This window comes from Pseudophryne corroboree, chromosome 3 (genome assembly GCF_028390025.1).
Source record: "Pseudophryne corroboree isolate aPseCor3 chromosome 3, aPseCor3.hap2, whole genome shotgun sequence".
NCBI lineage: Eukaryota > Metazoa > Chordata > Amphibia > Anura > Myobatrachidae > Pseudophryne > Pseudophryne corroboree.
The window spans coordinates 450,179,879-450,199,704 of NC_086446.1; the positions used below are offsets into that span (position 1 = coordinate 450,179,879).

Here is a 19,826-nt window from a genome sequence, read left to right on the forward strand (position 1 = left end):
GTCCGTATTTCGGAATATTCCGTATTTCGGAATATTTGGATATGGGATACTCAACCTGTATTAATAAAAAAAACAAGATAAGACATTAAGTGCTATCAAATAATGTATTTCTGTTTTATTAAACAGTGTTATAAAGCATAACAAATAAGGGTTAAGATTAATTTAAACCTACAAAAATGCTTAAAGATTTGGAAATGTAAAATACAGTAGGACAATGATAGCAAGTGTTCCATATCTACCTGCAGAATAGTATCCTTATAGCCGAAGGTAAATTCAGTCCTATGTATGGTGTGGGTGACTGTTATTGAAATACAGGTTGAGTCTCCCTTATCCAAAATGCTTGGGACCAGAGGTATTTTGGATATGGGATTTTTCCGTATTTTGGAATAATTGCATACCATAATGAGATATCATGGTGATGGGACCTAAATCTAAGCACAGAATGCATTTATGTTACATATTCACCTTATACACCTCGCCTGAAGGTCATTTTAGCCTATATATTTTATAACTTTGTGCATTAAACAAAGTGTGTGTACATTCACACAATTCATTTATGTTTCATATACACCTTATACACACAGCCTGCAGGTCATTTAATACAATATTTTTAATAACTTTGTGTATTAAACAGTTTGTGTACATTGAGCCATCAGAAAACAAAGGTTTCACTATCTCACTCTCACTCAAAAAAGTCCGTATTTCGGAATATTTGGATATGGGATACTCAACCTGTATAAGCATTTTATACTTATGTTAAATCCTTTTTTTCTGAGTCCTTTGGAGAACAATGTGATAAACCGATGCAGCATGGCAGTTTTGGATTAAATTTGCCTCCCACCCTTCTACAGGAGCCGAATAAGAGAAAGCAGTGTACAAGGTTTTCCAACAAAAATAACAGGAATGAGAACCTTAACAAGGAGAACAGTAAAGAACAAGATCCTAAAGGGTGGGAGCACAGTGTCCACCAATAGACTTGCAATAAATGATTTAACATAGGTATAAAAGTTCCATTTACTATCTCATCCACCTATAACATTGAGAAATGTTGAATCTGTTATATGTAGTGAATTAATGCACTGAAGACCAGGCAACTGACACAGCTGTTCAGCAGAGGCTGTGCCATTCACCAATCTAATGAAAATAAGATTTTAAACCTACCGGTAAATCTTTTTCTCGTAGTCCGTAGAGGATGCTGGGGACTCCGGAAGGACCATGGGGATAGACGGGCTCCGCAGGAGACATGGGCACTTTAAGAAAGACTTTAGGTATTCATACCAGCCACACCAATCACACCGTATAACTTGTGACATACTAACCAGTTAACAGTATGAAACCAACATAGCATCAGTCCAAGACCGATGAAAACTATAACATAACCCTTATGTAAGCAAAACTATATACAAGTCTTGCAGAAGTAGTCCGCACTTGGGACGGGCGCCCAGCATCCTCTACGGACTACGAGAAAAAGATTTACCGGTAGGTTTAAAATCTTATTTTCTCTTACGTTCTAGAGGATGCTGGGGACTCCGTAAGGACCATGGGGATTATACCAAAGCTCCCAAACGGGCGGGAGAGTGCGGATGACTCTGCAGCACCAATTGAGCAAACAGGAGGTCCTCCTCAGCCAGGGTATCAAACTTATAGAACTTTGCAAAGGTGTTTGAACCCGACCAAGTAGCAGCTCGGCATAGTTGCAGTGCCGAGACCCCTCGGGCAGCCGCCCCAAGACGAGCCCACCTTCCTAGTGGAGTGAGCCTTAACAGATTTTGGTAACGGCAATCCAGCCGTAGAATGCGCCTGCTGAATGGTGTTACAGATCCAGCGAGCAATAGTTTGCTTTGAAGCAGGGGCGCCAACCTTGTTGGCCGCATATAGGACAAACAGTGCTTCTGTTTTTCTGACTCTAGCCGTTCTGGCCACGTAAATTTTCAAAGCCCTGACTACATCAAGGGACTCAGAATCCTCCAAGTCTCGCGTAGCCACAGGCACCACAATAGGTTGGTTCATATGAAAAGATGACACCACCTTAGGCAAGAATTGAGGACGGGTCCGCAATTCCGCTCTATCCATATGGACAACCAGATAGGGGCTTTTATGAGACAAAGCCGCCAATTCCGACACTCGCCTAGCCGAAGCCAAGGCTAATAACATGACCACCTTCCAAGTGAGATATTTTAACTCCACCGTTTGAAGCGGTTCAAACCAGTGCGACTTAAGGAAACTCAACACCACGTTAAGGTCCCAAGGCGCCACCGGAGGTATAAAAGGAGGCTGAATATTCAGCACTCCCTTCACAAAAGTCTGTACTTCTGGGAGAGAAGCCAATTCTTTTTGAAAGAAAATGGATAAGGCCGAAATCTGAACCTTAATGGAGCCTAATTTTAGGCCCAAATTCACTCCAGTCTGTAGGAAGTGAAGGAAACGGCCCAGATGGAATTCTTCCGTAGGAGCATTCCTGGCCTTACACCAAGAAACATATTTTCGCCATATACGGTGATCATGTTTAGCTGTCACGTCCTTTCAAGCCTTTATCAGCGTAGGAATGACCTCATCCGGAATGCCTTTTTCCGCTAGGATCCGGCGTTCAACCGCCATGCCGTCAAACGCAGCCACGGTAAGTCTTGGAACAGACAGGGCCCCTGTTGCAACAGGTCCTGTCGCAGAGGAAGAGGCCACGGATCTTCTGTGAGCATTTCCAGCAGATCCGGATACCAGGTCCTTCGTGGCCAATCTGGAACAATGAGAATTGTTCTCACACCTCTTTTTCTTATTATTCTCAACACCCTGGGTATGAGAGGAAGAGGAGGAAACACATAGACCGACTGGAACACCCACGGTGTCACTAGGGCGTCTACAGCTACCGCCTGAGGGTCTTTTGATCTGGTGCAATACCTCTGTAGCTTTTTGTTGAGGCGGGATGCCATCATGTCTATCTGGGGCAGTCCCCACTGACTTGCAATCTGTGCGAAGACTTCCTGATGAAGTCCCCACACTCCTGGATGCAGGTCGTGTCTGCTGAGGAAGTCTGCTTCCCAGTTGTCCACTCCCGGAATGAACACTGCTGACAGTGCGCTTACATGATTTTCCGCCCAGCGAAGAATCCTGGCGGCTTCCGCCATTGCCACTCTGCTCCTTGTGCCGCCTTGGTGGTTTACATGAGCCACTGCGGTGATGTTGTCTGACTGGATCAGAACTGGTTGGTCGCGAAGTAAGGTCTCCGCTTGACGCAGGGCGTTTTATATGGCCCTCAGTTCCAGGATGTTGATGTGAAGACAAGTCTCTTGACTTGACCAAAGACCTTGGAAGTTTCTTCCCTGTGTGACTGCTCCCCAACCTCGGAGGCTCGCGTCCGTGGTCACCAGGATCCAGTCCTGAATGCCGAACCTGTGGCCTTCTAGAAGGTGAGCACTCTGCAGCCACCACAGGAGAGATACCCTGGCTCTGGAGAAGAGGGTGATCAACTGATGAATTTGTAGATGTGACCCGGACCACTTGTCCAGAAGGTCCCATTGGAAAGTCCTTGCATGGAACCTGCCGAAGGGAATGGCTTCGTATGATGCCACCATCTTTCCCAGGACTCGAGTGCAGTGATCCACTCACACCTGTTTTGGCTTCAATAGGTTCCTGACCAAAGTCATGAGTTCCTGAGCTTTTTCTATCGGAAGATAAACGCTTTTCTGGTCTGTATCCAGAATCATGCCCAAGAAGGTCAGACGAGTCGTAGGAACCAACTGCGACTTTGGGATATTGAGAATCCAGCCGTGTTGCTGTAACACCTTCAGTGAAACGCTGTTCAGCAATTGCTCTCTTGATCTCGCTTTTATGAGGAGATCGTCCAAGTACGGGATAATTGTGACACCCTGCTTGCGCAGGAGCACCATCATTTCCACCATCACCTTGGTGAAAATCCTCTGGGCCGTGGAAAGCCCAAACGGCAACGTCTGAAATTGGTAATGACAATCCTGTACCGCAAATCTCAGGTACGCCTGTTGAGGTGGATAAATGGGAACATGAAGGTATGCATCCTTTATGTCCAGAGATACCATAAAATCCCCCCCTTCCAGGCTGGCGATGACCGCTCTTAGCGATTCCATCTTGAACTTGAACCTTTTCAAGTATAGGTTCAGGGATTTTAAATTTAAAATGGGTCTGACCGAACCGTCCGGTTTCGGGACCACAAACAGGGTTGAGTAATATCCCTTCCCATGTTGAAGCAGGGGAACCTTGACCACCACCTGTTGAAGATACAATTTGTGAATTGCATTTAACACTGGGGGTCATTCCGAGTTGTTCGCTCGCAAGCTGCTTTTAGCAGCTTTGCACACGCTAAGCCGCCGCCTACTGGGAGTGAATCTTAGCTTCTTAAAATTGCGAACGAAAGATTCGCAATATTGCGATAAGAGTCATAAGACATCTCTGTGCAGTTTCCGAGTAACTCGAGACTTACTCTGCCAGTGCGATCAGTTCAGTGCTTGTCGTTCCTGGTTTGACGTCACAAACACACCCAGCGTTCGCCCAGACACTCCTCCGTTTCTCCAGCCACTCCCGCGTTTTTCCCAGAAACGGTAGCGTTTTTTCACACACACCCATAAAACGGCCAGTTTCCGCCCAGAAACACCCACTTCCTGTCAATCACATTACGATCACCAGAACAAAGAAAAAAACGTGAGTAAAATTTCTAACTGCAGAGCAAATTTACTTGGCGCAGTCGCAGTGCGGACATTGCGCATGCGCACTAAGCGGAAAATCGCTGCGATGCGAAGAAATTTACCGAGTGAACAACTCGGAATGACCCCCTATCTCCCTTTCCGGGGGAGAAGCTAGTAAGGCAGATTTGAAAAACCGGCGAGGAGGCACCTCTTCGAATTCCAGCTTGTAACCCTGGGAAACAATTTCTATTGCCCAGGGATCCACCTGTGAGTGAACCCAGATGTGGCTGAAAACTCGAAGACGTGCCCCCACTGGGGCGGACTCCTGTAGCGGAGCCCCAGCGTCATGCGGTGGATTTTGTAGAGGCCGGGGAGGACTTCTGTTCCTGGGAACTAGCTGTGTTGTGCAGCTTTTTTTCCTCTGCCCTTACCTCCTGCAAGAAAGGACGCACCTCGTACTTTCTTGTTTCTTTGTGATCGAAAGGACTGCATTTGATAATGTGGCGCTTTCTTAGGCTGTGAGGGAATATAAGGCAAAAAATTTGATTTACCAGCTGTAGCTGTGGAGACCAGGTCCGAGAGACCTTCCCCAAACAATTCCTCACCCTTGTAAGGTAAAACCTCCATATGCCTCTTTGAGTCGGCATCACCTGTCCATTGCCGGGTCCATAGGACTCGTCTAGCAGAAATCGACATAGCGTTGATTCTAGAACCCAGTAGACTAATGTCCCCTTGAGCATCTCTCATATATAAGACAGCATCTTTTATATGCCCTAGGGTCAATAAAATGGTATCCTTATCTAGGGTCTCAAGTTCCGCTGATATGGTATCTGTCCATGCTGCTGCAGCGCTACAAACCCAGGCCGACGCAATCGCCGGTCTGAGTAAGGTACCAGAATGTGTGTAAATGGACTTCAAGGTAACCTCCTGCTTGCGGTCAGCAGGATCCCTGAGGGTAGCCGTATCTTGGGATGGCAGCGCTACCTTTTTGGATAAGCGTGTCAATGCTTTGTCCACCCTAGCGGAGGATTCCCACCGTATCCTGACCGTTGGCGGAAAAGGATACGCCATAAGAATCCTTTTGGGAATCTGCAGTTTTTTGTCTGAAGATTCCCAAGCTTTTTCACATAATTCGCTCAACTCATGTGAGGGGGGAAAGGTTACCTCAGGTTTCTTTCCCTTATACATGTGTACCCTCGTGTCAGGGACAGGGGGTTCCTCTGTGATATGCAAAACATATTTTATTGCAATAATCATATCGAATACATTTAGCCAATTTTGTCTGTAACTTTGCATCATCGTAGTCGACACTGGAGTCAGAATCTGTGTCGGTATCTGTGTCTACTATTTGGGATAGTGGGCGCTTTTGAGACCCCGAAGGTCCCTGCAACATAGGGACAGACATGGGTTGACTCCCTGGCTGTTCCCTAGCTTCAGCTTTGTCTAATCTTTTGTGCAATAAATTTACATTAGCACTTAAAACATTCCACATATCCATCCAGTCAGGTGTCGGCGTTGTTGACGGAGACACCACATTAATTTTCTCCTCCTCCCCCTGAAAGCCTTCTACCTCAGACATGTCGACACACGCGTACCGACACACCACACACTCTGGGAATCCTCTTATCTGAAGACAGTTCCCCCACAAGGCCCTTTGGAGAGAAAGAGAGAGAGTATGCCAGCACACACCCAGCGCTATATGACCCAGGAAAAAACACTATATAAATATATGTTTACCCAGTAGCGCTGTTTTTACATATATATATGCGCCAAATTATGTGCCCGCCCCCCCTTCTTCAAAATCCTCTTTCACCGTGGAATAAGCAGGGGAGAGTCCGGGGAGCTTCCTCTCAGCGCTGTGCTGTGGAGAAAATGGCGCTGGTGAGTGCTGAGGGAGTAGTCCCGCCCCCTCGGCCGCGGGCTTCTGTCCCTCTCAAATATACTAAAAACTGGCGGGGGCTCTTTATATATACAGTGCCCAGCTGTATATATATATATATATATATATATATATTTTAGCCAGAGAGAGGTTTATATGCTGCCCAGGGCGACCCCCCTGCGCCCTTACAGTGACTGCCGTGTGTGAGGTGTATGGGAGCAATGGCGCACAGCTTCACCGCTGTGCGTTACCTCAGTGAAGATCATGAAGTCTTCTGCCACCTCTGAAGTCTTCTTTTCTTCTCATACTCACCCGGCTTCTACCTTCCGGCTCTGTGAGGAGGACGGCGGCGCGGCTCTGGGACGGACGGCGAGGGTGAGACCTGCGTACCGATCCCTCTGGAGCTAATGGTGTCCAGTAGCCTAAGAAGCAGAGCCTTGAAACTCACAGAAGTAGGTCTGCTTCTCTCTCCTCAGTCCCTCGATGCAGGGAGTCTGTTGCCAGCAGGCTCCCTGAAAATAAAAAACCTAACAAATATACTTTCTGACAGGAAACTCAGGAGAGCTCCCAGTAATGCACCCAGTCTCCTCTGGGCACAGTAGTAAACTGAGGTCTGGAGGAGGGGCATAGAGGGAGGAGCCAGTGCACACCCATACCTAAAGTCTTTCTTAAAGTGCCCATGTCTCTTGCGGAGCCCGTCGATCCCCATGGTCCTTACGGAGTCCCCAGCATCCTCTAGGACGTAAGAGAAATATGCAATAACCTGTTCAAGAACAGGTTTAGCTGCCGTAGCTAATCCGGGTAAATTACCAAAGTATTCCAACTTCCAATGATAAATTTTGACAACAGATATTCCCTAAACCCCCCCCCCCCCCCCCATGGTCCTTACGGAGTCCCCAGCATCCTCTAGGACGTAAGAGAAATATGCAATAACCTGTTCAAGAACAGGTTTAGCTGCCGTAGCTAATCCTGGTAAATTACCAAAGTATTCCATCTTCCAATGATAAATTTTGACAACAGATATTCCCTAACACCCCCCCGAGACGTACCCTAGCTGGATAACACGTTCTAGTTGCACATTGATCACTATAGTGATTTAGGATATTTACATCCATAGGTTGCATTATTACTTTTTATTTTTATGTTGTTATTTTGGGTTCCCATACGCATATGTATATTTGTACCTTTGGTTGACTTGATGTTAGAGATTTGAAGTACTAAATTGGAACTTTGTGAATATTTCTGCAACCACTCGACACTTCAAGTGCTTTATCCTTTTTAAAAATAAGTGAACTAAGATTTTTAGACTCATTTCAAATAAATGCAATTACTAGTTCACAGTATAGCCAATTATTTTTCTTCTTAGCATAAAGTACAGTGTTTAATCAAGACAGTCATTGATCAGTAAACATCTGCATCATAACGAACCTGTTTCCAGAAGTCTCATTTAGCGCATTGAGATTCTGTTCTTTCCTATCTTCCACTTTCTCATGTATCTGGGCTTTCTTCCGAGACAAGGAAGAAGACAACCAGTCATCATCTTTTTGCACAGTAGGAGTCTCAATAAGGTTGGCTCTTGGCTGCAGGGTGGGTCTATTATCTACTTTTGTTGCAATTGTGGCGCGGCCAGCAGAGCTGGGTGCACCAGTTGTGGATTTAGAAGGTTCGCTTAAAGGAACTGAGGGAGTTAAATATGGCACATCATCTTTGAGCCCTAACCAATCTGCCCCACTCTTTTCAACCTGGGCTGGACTCCGGGCCACAGGGGTGGTGGAGCGAGATCTTGCATCGGATTTCAGGCTTTCATTACCATCTGCTGAAAATCTGTGTATTGATAAAAAAGATAAATGTGACTGAAAATCTCACAAATGGAAAAGAGCAATATAAATATATTTATATATTGAGTGACAGGAGTATTGGGGACAGGTACAGTAAGATAGGGAAGGGTTTACAAGAGTGCAAACAAAAGGTATGAGGGAGGTTCAGTATCTCTAGTACCTGACTGATGAACGTCGGGATGGGCGTCCTTCTGGGCTGAATGACATAGTGGGTTGGTAGGAGCCAAAAGCAAAGTCCTCATTATCCAGTGGATCCTCTTTCTCTGTCAAAAAAACATTGTCGTACTTTCTATATTCTGATGTGCAATTTATTATAAGGATTATTTAGGACTTGCCGTTACATCAATTACTTTGATGCCATAGGGAAGAATTGATGGCTGGATTGGACCCCAAATGGATGCCACCAACCCGAAACTTTTTCTGCTTTGCAATAAAGCAAAGAAAAAGACTGACTAAAAGCACTAGATTTTTTGAGTCATGTGACTTCATGATAAGCATGTAAGGGAAATGTAGTGAGGTCTGATGGCATGTGGGAATTCTCAGATTGGTGGATCAAAACATAGTGTGATGTCTGATCGCTCGAGGAGAAATGGAAATTACACTTGCTCACCTGCCATTTTCTGGTACTTGGGATCCAGTTTGAACTCTTTTTTATCACCAGTTGGTGGCCGCTCTAACAATTTGGCAGCAGTCCCCCTCCCAAGGAGCTCATCTAGTTTGGAACGTGCAGGTCTTGGAGCAGAGCTGAAAAACATGAATACTCTTTATTCCATTGGTCAAAGCATAAAAATAATAGTTATGTTAGATTTACCGTTGATAACTCTATTTCTACTAATTCCACAGTATCCACAGGAAAAACATTAGGATATGAGGTAGCGACAGCGGACTGGCACCAACGATCAAAGCTTTCGGCCTTTCCAGAGTGCAACGGGCCAGTCCCCTATATATCCACCTCCTGGCTCAGGCAATTAAGTTGTTTTTCCAAAGCTCAGGGCAGGAGCATCATAGAGATCCCTAATCAGGCGAGAAGAACACACATGCACACCCTTCCGTACAAGAAGGAAGAGGTTAGTAGGGGAAAAGGATCCTCAAATCAGGTGCATCAGGGTGGGATCCCTGTGGATACTGTGGACTTAGGAGAAATAGAGTTATCAACTGTAAGTCTACCATAACTATTATTTCTCCGGCAAGGTCCACAGGTTATCCACAGGATAAACATTGGGATGTCTCAAAGCATATTTAGTGGTGGGGACGCTCCTGATTGGACAGGAGAATCCTTCGCCCGAATTCAGAGTCCTGAGAGGCAAAGGTATCAAAGGCATAATGTCTAATGGATGTGTTAATGGAAGACCATGTGGCTGCCTTACATATCTGTTCATCTGAAGAACCACGTTGTGCTGCCCATGATGGACCTACCTTACGAGTAGAGTGAGCAGAGACATTAGCCGGAATAGGGAGCTCGAGAATATGCTTCTGAAATCGTCATCTAAAGCCACCTCGCCAGTGTCTGCTTGTCAGCAGGCCATCCTCTCTTGTGAAATCCGTAGAGAACAAAGAGTGTCTGTCTTTCTGATGGCACTGGTATGATCCACGTAGATCCTTAAGGCACGGACTACCTCCAATGATGCACCTCCCGCAGAAAGGTCCAGCCCTTGGAAGGCCGAGACAACAATTTCTTCGTTAAGGTGGAATTTAGATACCACCTTATGAAGATAACCAGATTTGGTTGTAAGAACCACTGTATCTGGATGAAAAATCAGAAAAGGAGGGCGACATAATAATGCCCCTAAATCTGAAACTCTTCAAGCTGAAGCAATAGCCGGTAGAAAGAGAGTTTTAGCTGTCAACCATTTAAGATCCACTTGATTTAGTGGTTCAAATAGAGCAACTTGAAGTGTCTTTAGGACTAAACTTAAATCTCAAGGCAATGCAGGAAGAACAAATAAGATTTTAAACCTACCGGTAAATCTTTTTCTCCTAGTCCGTAGAGGTAGCTGGGGACTCCGTAAGGACCATGGGGAATAGACGGGCTCCGCAGGAGACATGGGCACTATAAAGAAACTTTAGAATGGGTGTGCACTGGCTCCTCCCTCTATGCCCCTCCTCCAGACCTCAGTTATAGAAACTGTGCCTAGAGGAGACGGACAGTACGAGGAAAGGATTTTGTTAATCCAAGGGCAAGATTCACACCACACCGTATAACCTGGAATATACGAACCAGTCAACAGTATGAAACAGAACAGCATCAGTCAAAGACTGAACAAAACTGTAACATAACCCTTATGCAAGCAATAACTATATACAAGTCTTGCTGAATGTTGTCCGCACTGGGACGGGCGCCCAGCATCCTCTACGGACTAGGAGAAAAAGATTTACCGGTAGGTTTAAAATCTTATTTTCTCTTACGTCCTAGAGGATGCTGGGGACTCCGTAAGGACCATGGGGATTATACCAAAGCTCCAGACCAGGCGGGAGAGTGCGGACGACTCTGCAGCACAGACTGAGCAAACGCAAGGTCCTCATCAGCCAGGGTATCAAGCTTATAGAACTTTGCAAAAGTGTTTGAACCTGACCAGGTAGCTGCTCGGCAAAGCTGTAAAGCCAAGACGCCTCGGGCAGCCGCCCAAGAAGAGGCCACCTTCCTAGTGGAATGGGCCTTTACCGAATTTGTTAACGGCAATCCTGCCGTAGAATGAGCCTGCTGAATCGTGTTACAGATCCAGCGAGCAATAGTCTGCTTCGAAGCAGGAGCGCCAACTTTGTTGGCTGCATACAGGACAAATAGTGCCTCTGTTTTCCTAACTCGAGCCGTCCTGGCTACATAGATTTTTAAGGCCCTGACTACATCCAGGGACTTGGAATCCTCCAAGTCACTCGTAGCCACAGGCACCACAATAGGTTGGTTCATATGAAATGAAGATACCACCTTAGACAAAAATTGAGGACGAGTCCTCAACTCCGCTCTATCCACATGGAAGGTCAAATAGGGGCTCTTGTGAGACAAGGCCGCCAATTCGGACACCCGCCTTGCCGATGCCAAGGCCAACAACATAACCACTTTCCAAGTGAGATACTTTAATTCCACGGTTTGAAGAGGCTCAAACCAGTGAGACTTAAGGAACTGTAACACCACGTTAAGGTCCCATGGTGCCACTGGGGGCACAAAAGGAGGCTGGATATGCAGCACTCCCTTTACAAAAGTCTGGACTTCTGGTAGAGAAGCCAATTCCTTCTGAAAGAAAATGGACAGGGCCGAAATCTGTACCTTAATGGAACCTAATTTTAGGCCCAAATTCACTCCAGTCTGTAGGAAGTGGAGAAAACGGCACAGATGGAATTCCTCCGAAGGAGCATTCTTGGTCTCACAACAAGACACATACTTCCCCAGATACGGTGATAATGTTTCGCTGTCACGTCCTTCCTAGCCCTCATCAGAGTAGGAATGATCTCATCCGGAATGCCCTTTTCAGCTAGGATCCGGCGTTCAACCGCCATGCCGTCAAACGCAGCAAGTCTTGGAACAGACAGGGCCCCTGTTGCAACAGGTTCCTCTCTGAGAGGAAGAGGCCACGGATCTCCTGTGAGCATTTCCTGCAGATCCGGATACCAGGCCCTTCGAGGCCAATCTGGAACAATGAGAATTGCCTGTACTCCTTTTCGTCTTATGATTCTAAATATTTTTGAGATGAGAGGAAGAGGAGGGAACACATAGACCGACTGAACACCCACGGAGTCACCAGGGCGTCCACTGCTACCGCCTGAGGGTCCCTTGACCTGGCACAATACCTCGGGAGCTTTTTGTTGAGGCGTGACGCCATCATGTCTATTTGAGGCAATCCCCACTGACTTGCAATTTCTGCAAAGACTTCTTGATGAAGTCCCCACTCTCCTGGATGGAGATCGTGTCTGCTGAGGAAGTCTGCTTCCCAGTTGTCCACTCCCAGAATGAAGACTGCTGTCAGAGAGCTTACATGATTTTCTGCCCAGCGAAGAATTCTGGTGGCTTCCGCCATTGCCACTCTGCTCCTTGTTCCGCCTTGGCGGTTTACATGAGCCACTGCCGTGACGTTGTCTGACTGAATTAGAACCGGTAGATCGCGAAGAAAATTCTCCGCTTGACGTAGGCCGTTGTATATGGCCCTCAATTCCAGTACGTTGATGTGTAGACAAGCCTCCTGGCTTGACCACAGACCCTGGAAGTTTCTTCCCTGTGTGACTGCTCCCCATCCTCGAAGGCTCGCGTCCGTGGTCACCAGAACCCAGTCCTGAATGCCAAACCTGCGACCCTCTAGAAGGTGAGCACTCTGCAGCCACCACAAGAGAGATACCCTGGCCCTGGGGGACAGGCTGATCATCTGATGAATATGTAGATGTGATCCGGACCACTTGTCCAGAAGGACCCACTGAAAGGTCCTCGCATGGAAGAATACCGAATGGAATGGCCTCGTAAGACGCCACCATCTTTCCCAGAACTCGAGTGCATTAATGGACCGACACCCTTTTTGGCTTTAACAGGTCCCTGACCACGTTCTGGAGTTCCTGGGCCTTGTCCATCGGGAGAAAAACCCTTTTTTGTTCCGTATCCAGAATCATGCCTAAGAAAGGCAAACGGGTCGTTGGAACCAATTGTGACTTTGATAGATTGAGAATCCAGCCGTGCTGCTGCAACACCCTCAGGGAGAGTGATACGCTGTTCAGCAACTGTTCTCTCGATCTTGCTTTTATTATGAGATCGTCCAAGTACGGGATAATTGTGACTCCCTGCTTGCGCAGGAGCACCATCATTTCCGCCATCACCTTGGTGAAAATCCTCAGGGCCGTGGAGAGACCAAACGGCAACGTCAGAAATTGGTAATGACAATCTTGTACAGCAAATCTCAGGAACGCCTGATGAGGAGGATATATGGGGACATGAAGGTATGCATCCTTTATGTCCAGGGACACCATATAATCCCCCCCCCTCCAGGTTGGTGATGACCGCTCTGAGCGATTCCATCTTGAATTTGAACCTTTTCAAGTATAGGTTTAAGGATTTTAAATTTAGAATGGGTCTGACCGAACCGTCCGGTTTCGGGACCACAAACAGGGTTGAGTAGTACCCCGTCCCCTGTTGAAGCAGGGGAACTTTGACCACCACTTGTTGAAGACACAGTTTTTGAATTGCATTTAAAACTACTTCCCTCTCCGGGGAAGAAGCTGGTAAGGCCGATTTGAAAAACCGGCGAGGAGGCACCTCTTCGAATTCCAACTTGTAACCCTCGGAAACAATGTCTATTGCCCAGGGATCCACCTGTGATTGAATCCAGACGTGGCTGAAAAGTCGAAGACGTGCCCCCACTGGGGCTGACTCCCTCAGCGGAGCCCCAGAGTCATGCGGTGGATTTTGTAGAAGCCGGGGAGGACTTCTGTTCCTGGGAACTAGCTGTAGTTGGCAGCTTTTTCCCTCTGCCCTTACCTCTGGCGAGAAAGGAAGATCCCCGTACTCTCTTGGATTTATGCGACCGAAAGGACTGCATCTGATAATGTGGCGTTTTCTTTGGCTGTGAGGAAACATAAGGTAAAAAAGTGGATTTACCTGCAGTAGCCGTGGAAACCAAGTCCGTGAGACCCTTCCCCAAATAAGTCCTCACCCTTGTAAGGCAAAACCTCCATATGCTTCTTTGAGTCGGCATCACCCGTCCATTGTCGGGTCCACAGGGCTCGCCTAGCAGAAATCGCCATGGCATTGGCTCTGGAACTTAGTAGGCCAACGTCTCTCTGAGCATCTCTCATATATAGGACAGCATCCTTAATATGACCCAAGGTCAATAAAACGGTATCCTTATCCAGTGTATCAATTTCAGCAGACAAGGTATCTGCCCACGCTGCTACAGCGCTACAAACCCAAGCCGACGCTATCGCCGGTCTGAGTAATGTACCAGTTTGTGTGTAAATTGACTTCAAGGTAGTCTCTTGCCTGCGTTCCGCAGGATCCTTAAGGGTTGCGGTATCTTGACACGGCAGCGCCACCTTTTTGGATAAGCGCGTCAATGCTTTGTCCACCCTGGGGGAGGATTCCCACCGTATCCTGTCCTTAGCCGGGAAAGGATACGCCATAAGAATCCTTTTGGGAATCTGCAGTTTCTTGTCTGGAGTTTCCCAAGCCCTTTCAAACAACTCATTTAGCTCATGTGAAGGGGGAAAAGTAACCTCAGGTTTCTTTTCCTTAAACATGTGGACCCTCGTGTCAGGTACAGAGGGGTCATCTGTGATATGCAACACATCTTTTTTTTTTTTCAATATTAATTTTTATTGTTTTGCGGGTAATCAAAGCAAAAGGGAGAGGGGTACAGAAAAGAGAGAAGGGGAAGGGGAGGACGTGGGGGGTACACAAACTGTTCAGCAAAAAACAAACAGAATTACATAGAGCATAAGGAGAGCATTGTACAGAAAAAGAAAAAAAAATCACGTGAGGCTAAATCCAACCAACCGTAAATACATCAGAAAATGATAACAAATATTCCTAAGTGTCGTAGGGGGGTGTGGGGTCTGGTGAGCGATTATGCCAATAGTTAGACCACGAATACCAGCGGAGCAGTGGGCATGATGGGTTAGTGGCATAGGCCACTCCCGCTGTCTCAAATTCGCAGTGCGACTGTACGGCCATCTCTATCTCTAATATATGGGGAACCCTTGTGGAACGCCAATGGCGAGCAATTAGTAGTTTGGTTGAGATAAGTATATGTCCTAAGATGTATCGATCGCCTGGCGATAAACCACCATAATATATGTGAAGGAGAGCCAGACGTGGGTGGGGGATTACCGAGAGGCCCAACACAAGTTCTAAGAGATGAAAAACAGAGGTCCACAGCAGGGTAAGCATTGGACTGTCCCAAAAAATATGCATTAAGGTGCCGACCTTACCACAGTTACGCCAACACATATTAGGTGTGGAGGGCCGCATCGCATGTAAGCGGGATCGGGTGAAGTATAAGCGATGGAGCAGTTTATATGATAGTTCTACATGTGATATACATTTAGATACTGTGTAGCAGGACCTAAATACCATCTCCCATTCCTCCTCTGAGACTGAGCACCTAAGGTCCCCCTCCCATTTCACTTGAAAGGGGGCTTTCTGTGGGGGTTGTGGATTAACAATGTAAGTATACCATTTAGTAATGCCTCCCCTGCCTTCTCCATTATCCAGGAACTTCTGAACAAGTTTAGGTAAGGAGGATAGGGTGTGGGGGGGCGTTGAGACCCCATGGAGCCAGTGTCTGAGTTGCAAGTATCTATAAAATTCCCCAAGTGGCAACAGAAATTTTTCCTGAATCTGGGCAAAAGAGAGAAGAGTATCATTCACCATTATATCCTGTAAAGACAGGATTCCCTTCAATATCCATGAATCGAATCGTAAGTCTGGGATAAGGGAGGCTATGCCAGTCAAGGACAGAGCCTGGGTAGGGAGGGTTATGACGCCTCCACCCCGCACCACCTCCAACCAAGCCCTCCGTGTGGATTGAACAGAGAGAGATCTATTGGTTAACAGATCGCCCTCCGACTTCGGGAGTAGCAAAACATCAGTCAGGGGTAATGGGGCAATCAGCCCTTGTTCAAGTCGCACCCATGATTTGTACGGAGACTGTAAATACCATGCCCCTATCTGCGCTAGTCGGCAAGCCAGTTGGTAGGAATGCAAATCCGGATACGCCAGACCCCCCTCTCGCTTGGGCCGGATCATTGTTTTCCTGGCTAACCTCGGTTTCTTACCTTTCCAAACATAAGAAATGAATAGAGCATTAAATTTGGACAAAAGGTAGTTGGGTAGGAGGAAAGGGATGGCTCGAAATAGATACATGAGCCTGGGGAGGACCGTCATCTTAAGTGCAGCTATGCGCCCTAACCATGAGACATGATGCATCATCCAGTCTGAGACCAGAGCTGTAAGTTTGCGCAGTAGGGGGGGGGTAATTAGCGGAAATTAGATCGTCCAACTTCTGGGTGATGTGGATCCCCAGATATTTGAGGCTTCTATCCTGCCAGGAATACGAGTAGGACGCTTTCAACGCGGATAAAAGGTGGGACGGGAAGTTAATAGGGAGTGCCTCCGTCTTGGTACCATTGAGTTTATAATAAGAGACAGCTGAGTATTCAGACAAGAGTGTGTGTACAGCTCGCAGGGAGGTAGCAGGAGCAGTGAGAGTCAAGAGGACATTGTCCGCGAATAAACATATCTTATGAGAATGTCCCAGATACTCCACTCCTTTAATCAATGAGGAAGATCGTATTTTCACAGCCAAAGGTTCGATTGCCAGAGCAAATACTAGAGGGGATAGGGGACACCCTTGGCGCGTGCCATTCGTGATCTGAAAAGAAGAGGAGAGGAGACCATTCACACACACTCTTGCTGAGGGTTGGGAGTATAAAGCCAAAATGGAGGAGAGAACCCTACCTGTAAGGCCAAACTTACAAAGAACCGCCTGCAGGTACCCCCAGTGAAGGCGATCGAACGCCTTTTCCGCGTCTAATGAAAGTAACCGTAAAGGAGAATCAGATGAAGAAAAGGCGTCCAACACATTTATCACCCGCCTAGTGTTGTCAGGGGACTGCCTGCCGGGGACAAATCCCACTTGATCACAATGGATGAGCGAGGGGAGCAGGGGGTTGAGCCTGTTGGCCACTAACTTTGCATAGATTTTCAGATTAGTATTTAACAGAGCTATGGGGCGATAGTTAGACATCATGGCAGGATTCTTCCCAGGCTTAGGGAAGGCGACTACACGAGCCTCTAGCATTTCTACTGGAAAATTCCCGACGAAGGAAGCATGATTATAGACTCCGTCCAGGACAGGTGTAAGGGTGTCCTTGAAGCATTTATAGAATTTATTTATAAATCCATCGGGACCTGGAGCCTTGTCTAATGGGAGTGAATCTATAGCTTGGGTGATTTCTATCTGGGACCAAGGTTGATTTAAAGTCTGTAGCGTAGCCGGGTCTATGGAGGGGAGGTGAACATCTTTCAGAAAGGCCGCTATATCGGCTGGTGTGGGCTGCGAGACCGATACATCGTCTTTCAAGTTATATAGGGAGGCATAGTATGTGGCGAAGGAATTTGCAATATCTGCGGGATCTGTTATCTTGATATTATTTACATTAATAATAGCTTTCACCATCTCTTTAGCATTTTCCCCCCTCAATTTGCGCGCAAGCATTCTACCTGCCCTGTCTCCCTGCATATAAAACCTCTGTCGCAGTCGAAAAAGGTTTTTGTGGACCTCCGTTAGAGCCAATTTATTCATCTCATCCGTGACCCGAATCAGGTCTCGATATATTTTCTTATTATTGGGGTTCAGCTTGAGTAGGGCGTCTAAGTCCCTAAGACGGGCTTCGAGTTCTAACTGTTTTTCCCGGGTGGTCCTGCGAATATAGGCTGCCGCCTGGATAGCCGCTCCCCTGACTACCGCCTTAAGAGCACACCAGTGCGTAAAAATGGACGTGTCCGCTGGGATGTTGGTGTCGATGTACAGGGAGAGGGCCTGTGTAATAGACCGGTGAGCATCCGCATTCGAGAGGAGATAGTCTTCAAGGCGCCATAAGGTAGGAGAGGATCGCACGCTGCGGGGATTCCAATGGACAGAGAGGGCAGAGTGATCGGACCACGATACTGGCAGGATAGAAGCCCCTGAAACCTGTTGGAGAGTCCACTTATCTGATAATGCTAAATCGATCCTAGAGAAAGAGCCATGTACCGGGGAGAAGAACGAATAATCCCTGCAGGTCGGGTTTTTAGCTCTCCAGACATCATAGAGGTCAAACTCATGTAGAATATTCCTAACGGCATAGGAGCCAACTCGCTGCGCGCTCGCTCTGGGGGAAGGCCGGGCCAAGGATTTATCCACCGCTGGGTCAGGGACCATGTTAAAATCCCCCAGCAATAACAAAGCGCCCGATACGTGCATCTGGAGGAGTTTAAAAAATTTCCTAAAGAAAGGTATTTGTTTGGTATTGGGAGCGTACAACGTGGCTATAGTGACCGGCCTATCCTCCAGTTTACCTGTCAAGATAAGATATCTACCCTCTTTGTCTGCAATTTGATGATCTAGAGAGAAGTCACATGAACTGGAAAATAATATAGCGACCCCAGCCTTTTTTTTCGGGCCGTTGGACATATAACATGTGGGGAATTTGTTATCTTTCAGGGAGGGAGGTGACAAAGACATGAAGTGGGTCTCCTGTAAGGCCACTATGTGCGCCTTACATTTTGCAAAATGGCGCAAGGCCAGTCGCCGTTTGTTTGGTGAATTCAGCCCTTTCACGTTTAAGGAGAGAACGTTAACCATTAGGCATAACAGTGAACAATGCGAAAATCAACCTACATACATATTCTATGTAACGGAACCCAAGAGGGAATTTGTGTACTATAACTTGGAAAGGGAGGAAAGACAGGGAAGGTAGAAGAAATAGTAGGAGAGGGAAACAGAACGGGCACCACAGGGATGCCAAACAGGGTTGCCCAGCCAGGCAACACATGGGGTCGGGGTGAGGTGCGGGGAGACCGCCCCCCCCCCCCCACTCCTAGAACAATCAATATAGAAAAAAAAAGGAAAAAAGTCATCAAGGAGACATAGGTGATACGTCTCCTCCCGAACAACTCCGGAATTCAAACAGAAAACGTTAAAAGGGAGCAAAGATATCTCGCTGAGGGAATGCAAGGCGAGCAGTGGGCACCAAAGTAATAACATGAATATTACAATATAAGCATCCCAAGCTAAACTAATACCACACGTATGCATAAATATAAATCTTTAAATCTTGCACCGTGACTATCCAAAGCAGTGTCCGGGAGGGTACAATAAGGGCTTACATTAACGTAAAGAGAAACAGGGAGATCAAGGCCGACTACAACATACAGCCTGGGTAAGGCTAATAAACTCTAGAGTCATTAGCCGGCCTACGACCACTCCTGGGCTAGTTTAAGGGTTGCAGGTGCCTTTTCAGGTATGTCCTCCTTCCGCCAGGAATCCAACAATTTCAACCCAGCCTCTGGTGTGATTATCGCATGCATGATACCGTTACGTCTAACCAGTAATTTCGTTGGGAACCCCCATCGGTATAGAATATCAGCTTTCTTCAGTGCCGAAGTCACCGGGTAGAACGAGCGTCTCATAGCCAGGGTAGCCGCTGAGAGGTCTCCGTACACCTGGACATCTCGCAAGGTCTCGGCGGGCAAATCCGGGCGCATAGCAGCCCGCAGGATTTGTTCCTTGACATGGAAGTAATGCATCCGCATCAGGGTGTCTCTCGGAGCGTCTTTCGGGGCATTCCTAGCTTTCGGTAGACGGTGGATGCGGTCAATGAGAAAATCTACAATAGAGCTGGTTGGAAGAAGAGTCATGAAGAGGTCAGTCGCGAATTGTTTGAGCTCTGAGTTGGAGACCGTTTCTGGGATGCCGCAAAGTTTTATATTGTTACGGCGTG

General features: G+C 47.0%; 1 protein-coding gene across 4 annotated transcripts in view; it reads right to left on the bottom strand.

The window, feature by feature from the left end:
- Positions 1-19,826, bottom strand: part of FBF1 (Fas binding factor 1) — a 207,469-nt gene that overhangs the window by 100,926 nt on the left and 86,717 nt on the right. For all 4 annotated transcript variants that reach the window (XR_010243855.1, XR_010243854.1, XM_063960539.1 and 1 more), the window contains 3 exons: positions 8,980-9,113; positions 8,530-8,632; positions 7,960-8,355 (listed from right to left, as the gene is read on the bottom strand). Coding sequence is in view for 2 of the 4 variants with exons in the window: in XM_063960539.1 (XP_063816609.1) it covers positions 7,960-8,355; positions 8,530-8,632; positions 8,980-9,113 (633 nt within the window). In the remaining 2 variants the exon portion in view is untranslated. The remainder of the gene's footprint in view (positions 1-7,959; positions 8,356-8,529; positions 8,633-8,979; positions 9,114-19,826) is intronic.